The sequence below is a fragment of the Palaemon carinicauda genome, chromosome 41, assembly GCF_036898095.1.
Source record: "Palaemon carinicauda isolate YSFRI2023 chromosome 41, ASM3689809v2, whole genome shotgun sequence".
Lineage (NCBI taxonomy): Eukaryota > Metazoa > Arthropoda > Malacostraca > Decapoda > Palaemonidae > Palaemon > Palaemon carinicauda.
Genome location: NC_090765.1, coordinates 39093440 through 39111573, shown reverse-complemented (window position 1 = coordinate 39111573; position 18134 = coordinate 39093440). Strand labels below are relative to the sequence as shown.

At 44.1% G+C, this 18134-nt stretch overlaps 1 protein-coding gene across 1 annotated transcript in view; it reads right to left on the bottom strand.

The window, feature by feature from the left end:
• LOC137632533 (kelch-like protein 30) overlaps positions 1-18134 on the bottom strand; it is a 57960-nt gene that overhangs the window by 14594 nt on the left and 25232 nt on the right. The window contains exons 6-8 of the mRNA XM_068364510.1: positions 16155-16716; positions 8612-8720; positions 7513-7634 (exon numbers count right to left, since the gene is read on the bottom strand). Coding sequence (XP_068220611.1) covers positions 7513-7634; positions 8612-8720; positions 16155-16716 — 793 coding nt within the window. The remainder of the gene's footprint in view (positions 1-7512; positions 7635-8611; positions 8721-16154; positions 16717-18134) is intronic.

Sequence of the window (18134 nt, the reverse complement as noted above, 5' to 3'; positions counted from 1 at the left end):
TATTAAACCTACCCGATGATCATATAGCTGTCAGCTCTGCTGCCCGACAGAAAAAACCTACGGGCGGAATACGCCAGCGATCGCTATACAGGTTGGGGTGTACATCAACAGCGCCATCTGTCGAGTAGGTACTCAAGTACTCTATGTCAACACAGAACCAATTTTCTCTCTGTCGTGCCACCGGCAAGACCTACTGAATACGCTCTTGTTTTCTGGATTGAATTTCACGTTATTTGGTGAAGTATTCATCTCTAGTTACTAGCTATCGCTGTGCAGAAGTTATCTTCAATACTTCCTTGCATTCTTTTTTAGATTTGGATTATTTGTTGACGGCTTGGATAGATTTTGAATTCCCCCCTTTGACTAATTCAAGATGTCTGACCCTTCTCAAGTCCCCAAGTACAGGAAATGTAGCGCTAGGGACTGTTCAAGGCGTCTTCCGAAGGCCTCTATCGATCCGCACACCGTTTGTTCCAATTGTAGGGGTAAAGCCTGTCAATTGGAAGATCGATGTGAGGAATGCGCTGGGCTTTCGGAATTCGGGTTTCAAGAATTCCTGAAATATGCACGTAGGCTAGAGAAGGATAGGCTCAGGAGGAGTTCGTCTCGCTCTATTGATTTTTCCTCTCCCCATGCCCCTCAACCTATTCCTTCCCCTGTAGTGGTTGCACCCGACCCCCCTGCTAGCTCTCATCAACCTTCAATGGCGGATATGATGCGTGCCATTCAGGCTCTAGGTGAGAGAGTCGAGTCATTGGCTAATGACCGCAATCAACTCATGGCTGATGTCAGAGAGTTGAAAGGTAAAAGTGCAGTGGGAAGTGAAGTGAGTGTCAGTGCAGTGAAAAGTGTCAGTGTTACGCGTGAGGGTGCGTCTGTTCGTGCCTGTCGTCCTCCCAGTCCGGGACCTCTTGCAAGCTCCCAAGCCCAGGGGAGAAGCAATGTCGTACGACCAAAGGGTTCGACAGACTTTAATCAGCGTACAGACGTACCCTCCGTGGTTTCGGACGTATCTTTCCGAGATCGTCCCACCCACAAGAAGACGAGTGAGCCCATTTTGTCCTCGTCTGCGGAAGAGGTTTCTAGACAGAAACGATGGACCAAGGTCTCACGGCCTCTTAAGCGTAAGGTCCCTTCCGAGCTAGTCCAACGGCCCAGGTGTAGCCACTGGGTCAGTTCGGACTCGCTGCAGTCCTCCGACGACTGCACACCTCCCAAGAGAGGCAAAGTGGTACCGCAACAGGCAGTAACTCCGTCTGTTGCCGCACCCGCTGTTTTAGACCCTCAGTCTCAACGGACAGTAGCTCCGTCTGATGCCGCTTTTGTAGACCCTAAGTGGTCTTTACTGCAGTCTATGCAGACTCAGTTAGCTGCGGTTATGCAGGAGTTTCGTGCGGAGAAGGTTGACACTGCTCCCGTTAGCCTACAACCTGCCACGGTTGTGCGCCCAGCTCACGCTGAGGCTGCCTGCTCCCACACTCCGGCTGCGGAGAAGGTTGACGCTGCACCCGTTAACCTACAACCTGCCACGGTTGTGCGCCCAGCAGACGCTGAGGCTGCCTGCTCCCACACTCCGGCTGTGAGAGCTCCTCCACCCATGCGCAGTCGACCCTGCCAGACGCATGCTGACTCCCACAGACGCACGGAGCACTCCGTTGCCGTGCGTGAGATACCACAACAACAGGAGGGTGGAGTTAGGCTGCCGTGTTTTGACGCGGTGCGTCAGCCTCCGCAACCCACGGTGGTCTCCGCTATCCTTCCACAGTCGGGTGTAGACTCTTTGCGCACCCACTCAGCTTTGGTTGTTGCCAGTTCTCAGACTGACCAACAGTGGCATGATGTTGGGTCCAGTGCAGCCACGCATGCACCCGTGCTGCCGGACTCAGCTGTCCAGCCCACTCCGTTGCCTCTTCCTCCTCAACATTCAGACGATGGTATCTCTGATGATGACGAAGCTGCACATCTTGACGACCAACACTCCGACATCGAAGAACCCAAGACCACGCCTCCCTCCTTAGACTTTAGGAAAGTGCTTGCGCTCTTTAAGGATTTATATCCAGACCAGTTTGTGTCTGCAGCACCACGCTCACCTCCCTCTGAGTTCGCTTTAGGCATGCAGTCAGCAGCTCCTGCCTTTACGAAGCTCGTACTCGCTCGCTCGTCCAAGAGAGCCTTAAGGGTACTGGGAGAGTGGTTGCAGTCCAAGAAGCAATTGGGAAAGACATCCTTCATGTTTCCCCCGGTCAAGCTTGCTTCCAGATCTAGCGTCTGGTATGCCACGGGAGAAGTTCTCGGCTTGGGAGTTCCTGCCTCTGCCCAGGGCGACTTCTCAAGTCTGGTAGACTCTCCCCGCAGGCTGGCTATGAGACGCTCCAAGATTTGCTGGACCCCTTCGGACATGGACCATCTTATGAAGGGAGTTTTCCGCGCTTTCGAGGTCTTTAACTTCCTGGACTGGTGTTTGGGAGCATTGAGCAGGAAGACCTCCCCTTCTGATAAGGAGACTTCCATGCTCATCATGTCCTGCATGGACAAAGCCATTAGGGATGGGTCTAGTGAGCTTGCGGCTTCTTTCGTGTCTGGGGTACTCAAGAAGCGAGATCACCTTTGCTCCTTCTTGTCAGCTGGAGTCACCCCATGTCAAAAGTCGGAGCTGATGTTTGCTCCACTCTCGAAGTGTCTCTTCCCTGAAGAGTTGATCAAGGAGATTGCTGCCTCCTTGATCCAGAAAGACACCCATGACCTGGTGGCGTCATCCGCACGCAAAGTCACCCCTTTGCCCTCCGTACCTAGACCTAGGATGGACACACCAGCGTCAAGGTTCATTCCGCCCTTTCATGGCAGAGCCTCCAGCAGAGGAGGTGCTCGTGCCGGAAGTCAACGTGGGAGTAAGAAGAAGGGTTCCAAGTCCTCTAGAGGCAGAGTCTGACTGCCACCTTCTTCAGACAGCAGTGGGAGCCAGGCTCAAGAACTACTGGCAGGCCTGGGAGAACAGGGGCGCAGACGCACAGTCTGTGAAGTTACTGAGGGAGGGGTACAAGATACCATTCTTGCGCAAGCCCCCTCTAGCAACGACTCCCATCAACCTCTCTCCCAGGTACAGAGAGGAGGAAAAGAGGCTAGCTTTACAGCAAGAGGTGTCTCTCTTACTACAAAAGGGAGCGGTAGTCATAGTCCGGGACCATCAATCCCCGGGCTTCTACAGCCGCCTCTTCTTAGTGCCGAAGAAGACAGGAGGGTGGAGACCGGTGCTAGACGTCAGTTCTCTGAATGTCTTTGTCACAAAGCAGACGTTCACCATGGAGACGACAAAGTCGGTTCTAGCATCGGTCAGGAAGGAAGACTGGATGGTCTCGTTAGACCTAAAGGACGCGTACTTTCACGTCCCCATCCACCCAGATTCCCAACCTTTTCTAAGGTTCGTTTTCGGGAAGGTCGTATACCAGTTCCAAGCCCTGTGCTTTGGCCTAAGCACGGCACCTCTAGTTTTTACCAAACTGATGAGGAATATTGCCAAATTCCTGCATTTAGCAAACATCAGAGCCTCCCTCTATTTGGACGACTGGCTTTTAAGAGCTGCGTCAAGTCGTCGCTGTCTGGAGAATCTACAGTGGACTCTAGATCTGACCAAGGAATTGGGTCTCCTGGTCAATATAGAAAAGTCCCAACTCGTCCCATCCCAAACTATAGTTTACCTAGGAATGGAGATTCAGAGTCAAGCTTTTCGGGCTTTTCCGTCGGCCCCCAGAATCAGTCAAGCCCAAGAATGCATCCAGTCCATGCTGAAGAAGGACCGGTGTTCGGTCAGACAGTGGATGAGTCTGATAGGGACACTTTCATCACTGGACCAGTTCATCGCGTTAGGGAGACTCCACCTTCGCCCCCTTCAGTTTCACTTAGCTGCTCACTGGAGAAAGGACAAGACGCTAGAAGCGGTCTCAGTTCCTATTTCCGAGAAGATGAAGTCGTCACTGACTTGGTGGAAGAACAACATTCTCCTCAGGGAGGGTCTGCCACTGGCTGTTCAGACCCCCGACCACCTTCTCTTCTCGGACGCATCGGACACGGGCTGGGGTGCGACGTTGGACGGTCGGGAATGCTCGGGCACGTGGAATGCGGTTCAAAGCGAGTTACACATCAACTGCAAGGAGCTACTGGCAGTTCATCTGGCCGTGAGAAGCTTCAAGTCCCTCCTTCTAGGCAAGGTGGTGGAGGTGAACTCCGACAACACCACAGCACTGGCGTACATCTCCAAGCAAGGAGGGACTCATTCGATGAAGTTGTACGAGATCGCAAGGGACCTCCTCACCTGGTCAAGAGATCGAAACATATCCCTTGTAACGAGGTTCATTCAAGGCGACATGAATGTCATGGCAGACCGCCTCAGCCGGAAGGGTCAAATCATCCCAACAGAGTGGACCCTTCACAAGAATGTATGCAACAAACTATGGGCATTGTGGGGCCAACCCACCATAGATCTGTTCGCAACCTCGATGACCAAGAGGCTCCCAAATTATTGTTCACCGATTCCGGACCCAGCAGCAGTTCACATAGATGCCTTTCTTCTGGATTGGTCCCATCTAGACCTTTATGCGTTCCCCCCGTTCAAGATTGTCAACAGAGTACTGCAGAAGTTCGCCTCTCACGAAGGGACACGGTTGACGTTGGTTGCTCCCCTCTGGCCCGCGAGAGAATGGTTCACCGAGGTACTGCAATGGCTAGTAGACGTTCCCAGAACACTTCCCCTAAGAGTGGACCTTCTGCGTCAGCCGCATGTAAAGAAGGTACACCCAAACCTCCACGCTCTTCGTCTGACTGCCTTCAGACTATCGAAAGACTCTCGAGAGCTAGAGGCTTTTCGAAGGAGGCAGCCAGAGCGATTGCTAGAGCTAGGAGGACATCCACTCTCAAAGTCTACCAGTCGAAGTGGGAAGTCTTCCGAAGTTGGTGCAAGTCCAAATCAGTATCCTCAACCAGTACCTCTGTAACTCAGATAGCTGACTTCCTGTTATACCTAAGGAAGGAAAGATCCCTTTCAGCCCCCACGATCAAGGGTTACAGAAGCATGTTGGCAGCAGTCTTCCGTCACAGAGGCTTAGATCTGTCTAACAACAAAGATCTACAGGACCTCCTTAAGTCTTTTGAGACCACGAAGGAGCGTCGGTTGGCCACACCAGGTTGGAACTTAGACGTGGTACTAAGATTCCTTATGTCAGCAAGGTTCGAGCCACTTCAATCAGCCTCTTTTAAAGATCTCACTTTGAAAACTCTTTTCCTCGTCTGCTTAGCAACAGCTAAAAGAGTCAGTGAGATACACGCCTTCAGCAGGAACATTGGATTTACATCTGAAACGGCTACATGTTCCTTACAGCTTGGTTTTTTAGCCAAAAACGAACTTCCTTCTCGTCCTTGGCCCAAATCGTTCGAAATTCCAAGCCTTGCTAGTTTGGTTGGAAATGAACAAGAAAGAGTACTATGCCCAGTAAGAGCTCTTAAGTACTATTTGAAACGGACTAAGCCATTACGTGGACAATCAGAAGCTTTATGGTGTGCCATTAAGAAACCTTCTTTACCAATGTCGAAGAATGCAGTTTCTTATTATATCAGGCTTTTAATTCGAGAAGCTCATTCCCAGCTGAATGAGGAGGACCATGCTTTGCTGAAGGTAAGGACACATGAAGTTAGAGCTGTCGCAACTTCAGTGGCCTTCAAACAAAACAGATCTCTGCAGAGTGTAATGGATGCAACCTATTGGAGAAGCAAGTCAGTGTTCGCATCATTTTACCTTAAAGATGACCAGTCTCTTTACGAGAACTGCTACACCCTGGGACCATTCGTAGCAGCGAGTGCAGTAGTGGGTGAGGGCTCAGCCACTACATTCCCATAATCCCATAACCTTTTTTAATCTTTCTCTTGAAATGCTTTTTATTGTTGTTTTTTGGGTTGTCCGGAAGGCTAAGAAGCCTTTCGCATCCTGGTTGATTTGGCGGGTGGTCAAATTCTTTCTTGAGAAGCGCCTAGATTAGAGGTTGTGATGAGGTCCTTTAGTATGGGTTGCAGCCCTTCATACTTCAGCTCCTAGGAGTCGCTCAGCATCCTGTGAGTATCGCGAGGCTCAGTAAGGAAGACGTACTTAAAAAAGGCAGAGTAATTGTTCAAGTCGACTTCCTTACCAGGTACTTATTAATTTTATGTTTGTTATTTTGAATAACTGCTAAAATGAAATACGGAATACTTAGCTCTTAAGGTTAACATATATGCTGGTCTCTACCCACCCCCCTGGGTGTGAATCAGCTATATGATCATCGGGTAAGTTTAATATTGAAAAATGTTATTTTCATTAGTAAAATAAATTTTTGAATATACTTACCCGATGATCATAAATTAAAGGACCCACCCTTCCTCCCCAATAGAGACCCAGTGGACCGAGGAGAAAATTGGTTCTGTGTTGACATAGAGTACTTGAGTACCTACTCGACAGATGGCGCTGTTGATGTACACCCCCACCTGTATAGCGATCGCTGGCGTATTCCGCCCGTAGGTTTTTTCTGTCGGGCAGCAGAGCTGACAGCTATATGATCATCGGGTAAGTATATTCAAAAATTTATTTTACTAATGAAAATAACATATTTCATCAAAATAGATTGATCACCAAAAATCTTAAGTCTTTGTCAATAACCCAATTTTTTGCTCAATTGAAGAAGAATCAAACAATCTAAAAGTAAGTTTGTATCTAAGAATCACACCTAAAATTTAAAAGGAGTTGTACATGGTTAAAGAAACATTATCAATGGAGAGATCTGTACGTTGAAGAGCTATTGTCCTTGACCCACTTACAATCATACTTTGAGAATTATTAGGGTACAACATAATGCCCCATAATTTGCACCATGCACCAATTTTAGCTAATCTCTAATAAGGGATTCACAGATCCACATTCAAGAAATGGATGCAAAGAGAGAAGCATCATCTGCATATGCAACAAGATTGTTTTCTAGACTAAACCACATATCATGTGTATATAGTATGAAAATGCCTTCTCTTTCCTTCACTTGCTCCCACCAGAAAGATTAACAACAGGGAAGGTTCATAGAAATAAGCAGAATTTTTATATTAAATTTTCTTATTTTTATAGTCATCTAATTTTCATATACATGCCCTCCATCTTAGCTACTAATTTAGTGGATTCAAAAAGGATAGGGAATTATTTTGACTTTAAGACTGACGAAGGGATAAGACATGCACAGCAAGTTATTGTTGTTAGGCGATGGTCTAATTATTTTATTGGAGGCATTACTGTATAAGAAGGAATGAAATCGTGAAATTTCTTGATTTTAAGGAACGTTGACATTCTAAGCTTCCAGAATGAGTATAGAAATAAGGAATTTCTTTTTTTTTTTTAAGCCAAATTTTACCATACTTTTCAATACAATAAAATCATAAATTCAATAATTGTATCTAACATGGTGTACAATGATATTGACCATTTCATATTAGAATTATGTTACTCACCTGTTTCTGTGTCATATGCATTAACAGAACTTTGAACAACTCTGTGTCGACCAAATCCTCCCAAAATATATATAACAGAATCAACAACACACAACATATGATGCCGTCGAGGTCTCGGTAACCTGGATGGAGAAAGACAATGTGAAATTTTTAAATTCCTAAACCCTGTATGCTTTTTAATTTTATTATTTCAACTTACAACAATGCTATCAAGTAGAAGTTAATACTTGAAGTGATATCTTTTGTAAAACAATATAATCCACAGATTCAGGGAGAAAAATACAGTATCCTAAAATTGATTATTTCAATATTTACTCCCGAGTTCATTGCATTATTCTTTTTAAAGTGTAAGCCTACCGAAAACATAAGTTAAAAACCGATAATAACTCCCTAGCGTACATCATAATATGATAGCAGAGGTCAGACTAAGCCCATAAGTAAGAAACCTAAAGTTGCTGAAACCATTCCCATACCTTCCATCTTGACAATAGTTCAATAAACTAACAGTGCTGTCCACTAAAATCCTGCCTGTTCCCATAGATATTACTCCTAGCTTCCAAAGGTTTTACTCAGAGAAGAAAGTCTTGCCTTTTGTAAACTACAACAACTGTAATTTCAATTACTTGAGATATGGTTGTGGATAAGACTTAGATTACTGCAAAGCACCTAGTGGTAGAATCTTAAAACATTCTGATTAGGTTATATTACAATTTATAAAAATTATCATCTAATTAAGAAAAAGGTCCTGTCAATATTTAATCAGTTTTGGGGAGGAAGCCATAAAAACATGTGGTGCGTAAGAGAAATATTAAATGTTTACTTGACAGAGAGATTAGAGGTCAACATTGTTCTAAATCAAGACGGGTATATATAAAAATGGGTGAGGAGATACAGGGACCAAACTGTATCCTTACATCTCCAATCCTTGGTATCTTGACATGAGCATCAAGGTTTTCCCCAGCAAGTGATCCTTCCTTCTTTAGGTCTTTATATTCTGATAATATGAAGGGTTCATGTTACTTATTCCCCTTGAAAAAATGGATAATGTAAACAATAGTTTGTACCATGTGTAAAAATGGACATCAGTAAAAAAACTTACGAGACCTCTACAATCCACTTCTTTGTAACAGTGCTGTATCGCCACAAAGAATTATTCCAGTTTCCATGGCCATAAAGATACTCTCCACCAAGTACATATACACTTGGACCTGGAAAGAATAAAAAATGTCACTGATGTTCCTCTGTTACAAAAATGTCTCGATGCCACCATGAAATCCTATGATCGTGTGCAGTAGTCTACCAGCAATGCTTAGCGCTTTCATTTTTCAATATTAAACTTACCCGATAATCATGTAGCTGTCAACTCCGTTGCCCGACAGAATTCTACGGGAGGGATACGCCAGCTATCACTATACTAGAAGGGGGTGTACTCACAAGCGCCACCTGTGGCCAGGTACTACAGTACTTGTTGTTGACGCCACCTCACTTTTTCCTCTGTCGTGCTTCCGGCAAGACGTTCTTGGATACGCTTATGATTTTGGAGTATTGTTCACGGTTTGGTGAAGTATTTCTCTAAAATTGGCAGCTATTCGCTATACTAGAAACTTCTATATTAGCTTAGTTAGCTTTTGGAATTAATTTAATTATGGTGACGAAGAGAGTATGAACTCTCTTTCACCTTTAAATGGCCGACCCTTCCCTTAGACGGAAGTGTTGGTGTCTAAGAGAGTATAGACTCTCTTTCTTTTTGCTTAACAAAAGTTATAGATTTATTTTATATCTCTCCGCCTTTTATAGGCCTCTTCGATTAACTTCCTTTTATTATAAAATTATTAAAATTAATTTTTATATTTGTTTATATTCGACCTTTCCTAATGGTAGGCAGTCTTTTCTTGTACCGAAGTTAATTAACATTGAGCCCGTCATTTCGGTTTTACCTGTTAACATATTATGCTATTTTAATGTTTTTGAAAGAATTTCTTTGATAGTCTCGTACTGTTTTCAAAGTTGAACTAACGTTTTGTTTTGTCTCTGCAGTTGTTGACGTTTCAGAACGTTCAACTTGCGCTCTATCGTTACGATAGAGAGAGAATTTTCACGGTGTCACGTTGCAGTAAGAGTAACCGTGTCTAGCGTTTTGTTCATTCTTTCTTAACTTAATGGTTTTAATTCTACAAAGGAACTTTTCATTTTGGGAAATATTTTCCTTTAACAATAATATGTTTTAACGATATATATGATTGGGCTCTTCTCTCAGGTTCTAAGTCAAGAGAGAGAGAGAGAGAGAGAGAGATAGAGACGGAGGGAGAAAGAGGAGGATAAACGTTTCGTTCAAGCGAGTAACGTTGTTATCGTTTTTGCTCTTCTCCCTAGTCTCTTTAGGGGAAGAAGGTAAACGTTTCTAGAGTTTTTCTTGTTCTCAAGCTTTATGCGGTGAGAGATTTTAAACGTAGTTTATTTAATCTAGTGTTTAGTCTCTTTCCAGCCACTGAATTATTTATCTTTCATTAGATTTTTCTGTTACATTGTAATTCTGTTTTCGCAATTACTAACTTTTGAGAAAGGATAGAATTGCGTGTTTCAGGTACAAACCACTTAAAGTTTCGAGTTCAGTGAAATAAGTGCAAACAGAAAATCAAAAGTGATAAGTGATTAGCGCAAAGTGTGTCAGTGTTGTGCGTGAGTGTACTTCTGTGCGTGCCAGTCGTCCTCCCAGTCCGGGACCTCTTGCAAGCTCCCAAGCCCAGGGGAGAAGCAATGTCGAAGGGCAAAAGGGTTCGGCAGGCCTTGATCGGCGCACAGAAGTATCCTCGGTGGTTGCGGGCGTGTCTTAAGAGACCGTCACTCCCACCCGCAGACGATTGAGCCCTTATTTTGCTCGTCTGCAGAAGAAATTTCGGGGAGAAAACGCTGGTCTCAGGTCTCAAGACCTCTTAAACGTAAAGTCCAGACCTATGCCAGACGTACGAAGTTAGAGTTCAACAACCCGGATGCAGTCATTGGGTTAGCTCTGACTCTCCTCAGTCTCAGGTGACTGCACACCTCCTAAGAGAGGTAAGGCGATGCCACAACAGACCTTATCGTCTGTTGATCCCAAGACGACTTTGCTGCAGTCCATGCAGTCGCAGCTTGGGGTCTTAATGCGTGAGTTTCAGGCTGAGAAGGTTACACCTCCTCCTGCGAACGCTCCGCCTCTCCGCAGTCCAGTCTGCCAGGCGTACGAAGTTGAGGTTCCTCAGGCTACCTTACCGCGTTCTGAGTTGCCAGTTACCAGCGGTGTGCAGCAACCTCCGCCTCCTCCTGCGAGAGCTCCGCCTCACCGCAGTCCAGTCTGCCAGGCGTACGAAGTTGAGGTTCCTCAGGCTACCTTATCGTGTTCTGAGTTGCCAGTTACCAGCGTTGTGCAGCAACCTTAACCTTCCTTAAGGCAACCTCAGCAATGGGAGCAGGAGTCTTATGCCTTACTTCCTCCGCTTCCGCTTGCGGTTCCACCAGCGAGGCAACAATCTCTTGAGGTACGACAACCTCTTCCATCAATGAGGCAGCCACCTCAGCACTCGCTGCAGCTTAGGCTAGCTCCTCAGGAACCTCAACTCGCGAGACAAGAACTGCGTTCTGCGCAGCCGCTATCTCAACTCTCGCAGCTCACACCTCAGGAACCTTAACTCGTTCCTCAGGAACCTGCTACTGCGCATCCGCAACCCTTACAGCAAGCGCAACTCTTGAGGCAGCAACCTCATGCTATGAGTCAGCCACCTCAACGCATGCATCTGCCACTTTCTCCTCAACTTGAGAAATAACAAATGACAATAATAACACCTCATTACTTTCATAACTTGCATTTGTAATCATATACATGTATGCCTACACAAACATTATGATAATGGAGGTTATTTGTCTTACTTATATAAAAATATATATGTATTCCTTGCAATATATTTTTAACAATATCGCAAAATATGGCAAAAATATCTTCAAAACAAAAATGAATCATGAGTTATGAATGTAAGGTAAATATTATGTTGATATTAAAACCCCATGCAAGCATGCATGAAGCACTCTAGCACTGGTCATGGAATTTCTGAGAAATGTTAAACGCCATGCAACACGCTCTGCTTACCTTACAGCATGCTCTACATACAGCATGCTCTGCATACAGCATGCTCTGCATACAGCATGCTCTGCATACAGCATGCTCTGCATACAGCATGCTCTGCATTCAGCATGCTCTGCATACAACATGCTCTACATACAGCATGCTCTGCATACAACATGCTCTGCATACAGCATGCTCTGCATTCAGCATGCTCTGCATACAACATGCTCTGCATACAGCATGCTCTGCATACAACATGCTCTACATACAGCATGCTCTGCATACAACATGCTCTACATACAGCATGCTCTGCATACAGCATGCTCTGCATACAACATGCTCTGCATACCTTACCGCATGCTTCTCAGTCATACATCTTTGGTTGTTGCCAACTCACTAGACTGTCAAGCAGTTTCATAATGTTGCCTTCTAGTCTGCTGCTTTTGCACCATTGAAACCCTCACTGAGAGAACTTAACTTTTCTCGGATATGGTCCCTGTAGATGAGAAAGTGCTTTTCTCCCTCCTTCTGATATTCCCTTGAGGACTCTGTCATTTGGAGAGGAGCCTTTAGCTGCGTAGCCTCCTATGGACTTTTATTTAAGCATAACATGCTTCCAGGGAAGGTAATGGTTCCACTTCAGTCACTAACCCCGTCTGTTACCACACCTGCTCCCATAGACCTTGAGCTGTGTTGCAAGACATGCAGTCCAAGCTTAGTCCTTGTTAAAGGATTTTTTGTTTACGGAGTCAGTGTGTCACTGGGAAGACGTTCAACAACCAGCAGAAGTGACTTGTTGTGACGCAGTGCGGCAACCTCAGCAACCCGATAAGGAGTTGTCTGTACGACCCAGACAGTCTAGACAGCTTCGGGTTGTCACTGTACTTCCTCGCTTCCCCATGGTTGACAGTTCACAGACTGTGCAGCAGTACCATGATCTTGTGTCCGGCTCCGTCAGACGACTGGCTTTTAAGAGCTCCCACAAGTCGTCGCTGTCTGGAGATTCTCAGATGGACTATGGATCTGACCAAGGAACTGGGCCTCCTGGTCAATTTTGAGGAGTCTCAGCTCATCCCATCCCAGACCATTGTCTCCCTGGGTATGGATCTTCAGAGTCGAGCTTTTCGGGCTTTTCCGTCGGCCCCAAGGATCTTCCAAGCCCTAGAATGCATCCAGAGCATGCTGAGAAGGAACCGATGCTCAGTCAGGTAGTGGATGAGTCTAACAGGGACACTTTCATCGCTGGCCCTGTTCATCGTGTTAGGGAGAATCCACCTCCCCCCCTTCAGTATCATCTAGCTGCTCACTGGATAAAGGACATGACGCTAGAGACGGTCTCAGTTCCTGTTTCCGAAGAGAGGAGGTCTTCTCTCGCGTGGTGTAAGAACAGCTTTCTTCTCAAGGAAGTCTACCTTTGGCTGTTCAGAAACCCGACCGCCGTCTCCTCTCGGACACATCAGACACGGGCTGGGGTGCGACTTTGGACGGACAGGAATGATCGAGAACATGGAATCAGGAGCAAAGGACACTTCACATCAATTGCAGGAGTTGTTGGCGGTTCTTCTGGCCTTGATAAACTTCAAGTCCCTCCAGCTTAACAAAGTGGTGGAGGTGGACTCTGACAACACCACAGCCCTGGCTTACACCTTCAAGCAGGGAGGGACTCTTTCGTGAAGTTGTTCTAGATCGCAAGGGACCTCCTCTTCTGGTCTAAAGATCGAAAGCTCACGCTGGTAACGAGGTTCATTCAGGGCGGTATGAATTTCATGGCAGATCACCTCAGCCGGAAGGGTCAGGTCATCCCCACAGAGTGGACCCTTCACAAGAATGTTTGCAGCAGACTTTGGGCCCTGTGGGGTCAGCCAACCATAGATCTGTTCGCTACCTCGATAACCTAGAGACTCCTATTGTATTGTTCTCCGATTCCAGACCCAGCAGCAGTTCACGTGGATGCTTTTCTGCTGGATTGGTTCCATCTCGACGTGTATGCATTCCCGCCGTTCAAAATTGTCAACAGGGTACTTCAGAAGTTCTCCTCTCGCAAAGGGACACGGCTGACGTTGGTTGGCTCCGCTCTGGCCCGCGAGAGAATGGTTCTTAGAGGTACTGCAATGGCTGGTCGACATTCCCAGGACTCTTCCTCTAGGAGTGAACCTTCTACGTCTACCTCACGTAAAGAAGGTACACCCGAACCTCCACGCTCTTCGTCTGACTGCCTTCAGACTTTCGAAAGACTCTCAAGAGCTAGGGGCTTTTCGAAGGAGGCAGCCAGAGCGATTGCCAAAGCAAGGAGAACATCCACTCTCAGAATCTATCAGTCTCAAGGGGAAGTCTTCCGTAGCTGGTACAAGACCAATGCAGTTTCCTCAACCAGTACCACTGTAACCCAGCTTGCTGACTTCCTGTTATATCTAAGGAAAGTAAGATCCCTTTCAGCTCCTACGATCAAGGGTTACAGAAGTATGTTGGCAGCGGTTTTCCGCCACAGAGGCTTGGATCTTTCCACCAACAAAGATCTACAGGACCTCCCTAGGTCTTTTGAGACCTCAAAGGAACGTCGGTTGTCCACTCCAGGCTGGAATCTAGACGTGGTCCTAAGGTTCCTTATGTCATCAAGATTTGAACCTCTCCCATCAGCCTCTTTTTAGGACCTCACATTAAAAACTCTTTTCCTCGTGTGCTTGACAACAGCTAAAAGAGTAAGTGAGATCCACGCCTTCAGCAGGATCATTGTTTTCACATCTGAAACGGCTACATGTTCCTTGCAGCTCGGTTTTTGCTAAACGAGCTTCCTTCACGTCCTTGGCCTAAGTCGTTCGAGATCCCAAGCCTGTCCAACTTGGTGGGGAATGAACTGGAGAGAGTACTTTGCCCAGTTAGAGCTCTTAGGTACTATCTAAAAAGGTCTTAACCTTTACAAGGACAATCAGAAGCCTTATAGTGGGCTATCAAGAAACCTTCTTTTCCAAGTTCTAAGAACTCAGTTTCTTACTATTCAGGCTTCTGATTAGAGAAACACATTCTCATCTGAAGGAAGAAGACCTTGCTTTGCTGAAGGTAAGGACACATGAAGTGGGAGCTGTGGCTACTTCAGTGGCCTTCAAACAGAGCCATTCTCTGCAGAGTGTTATGGATGCAACCTATTGGAGAAGCAAGTCAGCGTTCGCATCATTCTATCTCAAAGATGTCCAGTCTCTTTACGAGTACTGCTACACCCTGGGACCATTCGTAGCAACGAATGCAGTAGTAGGCGAGGGCTCAGCCACTACATTCCCATAATCCCATAACCTTTTAACCTTTCTCTTGAATACTTTTTATGGGTTGTACGGTCGGCTAAGAAGCCTTCCACATCCTTGTTGATTTGGCGGGTGGTCAATTCTTTCTTGAGAAGCGCCGAGGTTAAAGGTTGTGATGAGGTCCTTTAGTATGGGTTGCAGCCCTGTATACTTTAGCACCTTTGAGTTGATTCAGCCTTCCAAGAGGAACGCTGCGCTCAGTAAGGAAGACGATCTTATTAAAGGCAGAGTAACGGTTCAAGTCGACTTCCTTACCAGGTACTTATTATTTCATTGTTATTGTGGATAACTGATTATATGAAATACGGGATACTTAGCTATCCTTTAGTCTTGTACACTGGTTTTTCACCCACCCCCCTGGGTGTGAATCAGCTACATGATTATCGGGTAAGTTTAATATTGAAAAATGTTATTTTCATTAGTAAAATAAATTTTTGAATATACTTACCCGATAATCATGATTTAATTGACCCACCCTTCCTCCCCATAGAGAACCAGTGGACCGAGGGAAAAGTGAGGTGGCGTCAACAACAAGTACTGTAGTACCTGGCCACAGGTGGCGCTTGTGAGTACACCCCCTTCTAGTATAGTGATAGCTGGCGTATCCCTCCCGTAGAATTCTGTCGGGCAACGGAGTTGACAGCTACATGATTATCGGGTAAGTATATTCAAAAATTTATTTTACTAATGAAAATAACATTTTTATCTATTAGTTGCATAGTTTTACCTGTAATTCACAGTAGTACAGTACCATATGTACTGTACTATTATAGTTACCCCTACTATAGACTACAGTTACATTTCCTATTGTGTTAACCCATTTTATTCAACTTTTTTAATGAGTGACTATTTTATTCTCGGCCTGGCTGGCAAGTTTCCTTTCTTAACTTGAAACATTTTTCGCAATGTGAGCCATGAAAATATTTGCATCTCGTTTCGCAGCATGAAAATTTTGTAAGTAGATTCTTTCATGAAGAGAGGTATGACTGTATACTTGTATAATCAAAGTTGGCCATGCCTAAACATATATCACTCTTCCCAAGTTATTACTTCTTAACAGAAAAATTATGGTAACGCTTAAATAGGCTTTGTTAAAAATTTATAGAAAATTTATACTTTACTGTAAAAGGCATGTAAACTCATATAGTAATTATTAATAATCTGACCATTACTAATCAATCAACTGTAGACATTATTAAGCAAATAAATTACATTTACTAACAACTTTTATAACAACTGTATAAACATACCTACAGAACAAACTTGAAATCCTGAACAAAGCACTGGGCCATGGCACAGTTTTGTTAACGGGAATTCTTCACATATCTTAACATTACTTGGGTTAAACACATATAAAACTGGCACTACATCCATGTACCCTTTGGAGACTGATGTACAAATATTATCATCATCATCGTCACTATTTTTTGCCTTCTTTTTCTGGTTAGATGGTAAACGTTTAAAACCAACAACACTGGGGCATACAGCTAACTTTCTTGTAAGGCAATTCAAGAATAAATCAACGCTTTCATGCAATTCGATGCATTCTGAACTCTGATCACAATCTAGGGAATTAGAGGACTTCTCGGAAGTATCAAGGGTCTGATCACCATCTGTTCCAGACAAATAACTACAGTGGGAAATTTGTTTTCTTTTATATTTTTGTATCCCTTCAAGTATCTGAACTAATTCATCATTCTCACTAATCACATTGTAAAACAGCATGTTTGATATATCGTCTATCCTTAAACACTTGAAATCTAAACATGCCATAAGGTCCTTGATGTGAACAGCCCTTTCTTCCTCATCTTCCTGTAAAAGATAAAAAAAATACATGTATGGCAATACTATACAGCATAATCTTTGAAATATTTTGGGAATGTTTCATGGGAGAAATATTATTTTTATCATTGCTAATAAAGAGTTTACCAGACTATTGTACTGTCTTAGGGATGCGCCAGAAGGTTCGCTATTAATCAATGTATAGAATTAGGTATTATTTATTGTATTACAAATCCTTAGAAATTTAAAGATTGGACAACTGAAGATATTTAAGATTCTGACAAAATTCATTTTAAAGAGTTCTTTCTTTTACTCAATATACGTTGTTGCTTGAATTTCGACAATCTAAAAATATACCAAAGGAAAATTAGGAGGTTCAAGACTTGTTTACATGTTTTTTCAAGCTGCCGCAACTCTGGCTCATATTTCTTATGGAAAGTTACATGGAAACAGTAAAAATACTATCAAGACATTAAAAAAACTTTAGACTGAAATGTTAATATTTTTTCCCTGACTAAATTATCAAGATGTAACTTCAATACCCTATTTGTTAGTTTGCTAAAAGGAGTTTCTTGATTTTTTTCTTCTGATTGTAAGACTTCTTTCAACTGTGATTTAGACTAATGCTGGATGTTGTACATTAATTACAGTCTTAACACATTTAACAAAAACTTCTTTTCATTTGGATGTTCCCAGGAATGATGATATGCTACAAACAATTCATTTGTCATGGGTAGGAGTCGCTCCTTTACCAGCCCAAGACTCCACATAAACAGGTACAACACAAAATGTTGACAATAAACCATAAAACCATTACACCAGCTATTGATGGTGCACTTCCTCTAGCATCTTCCATATTTACTGCCAAACTATATGGCATACTAACCGCTATTGAGAGAATAGCGTTAGAAGGGGAGGGTAATTTTACCATCTTTAGTGATGCAAGAAGTGTCCTACAAGCTTTAGGAGTTTTTAATCCCTGTAATCCATTAGTTTTAAAGATTTTAGTGGGTTTTTATTATTGGTCTGAAATGCATAACAGTTTGATTTTGTTGGGTTCCGGAACACGTAGGTTGTCTGAAAATGAGAAGGCCGATTTACAGGCAAAGAATGCTGCATCTGAGTTGCTATCAAGAAGGTATCCTGTTCTCTGTGATGATTGTTTGCCCAGCATTAAGTATTTGAATTATAATAATTGGCAACAGCACTGGGATAGTTTAGTTGAAAATAAGATGAGAGAAATAGCGAATATTATATCCCCTTGGAAGTATAACACAATGCCCCTGAAAGTGGGAGACTTCTCTTTGTTGTCTCCGCATTGATCACATAACTTGCCAATACCAGCCATATTGTGACGACTTTTTGGTACCCTTGACAGTGAGGCATTTGTTGATGGAATGTCCCACCTATAGTACCAAAAGAAATAGATATCTGTTTGAGGCTCGAGG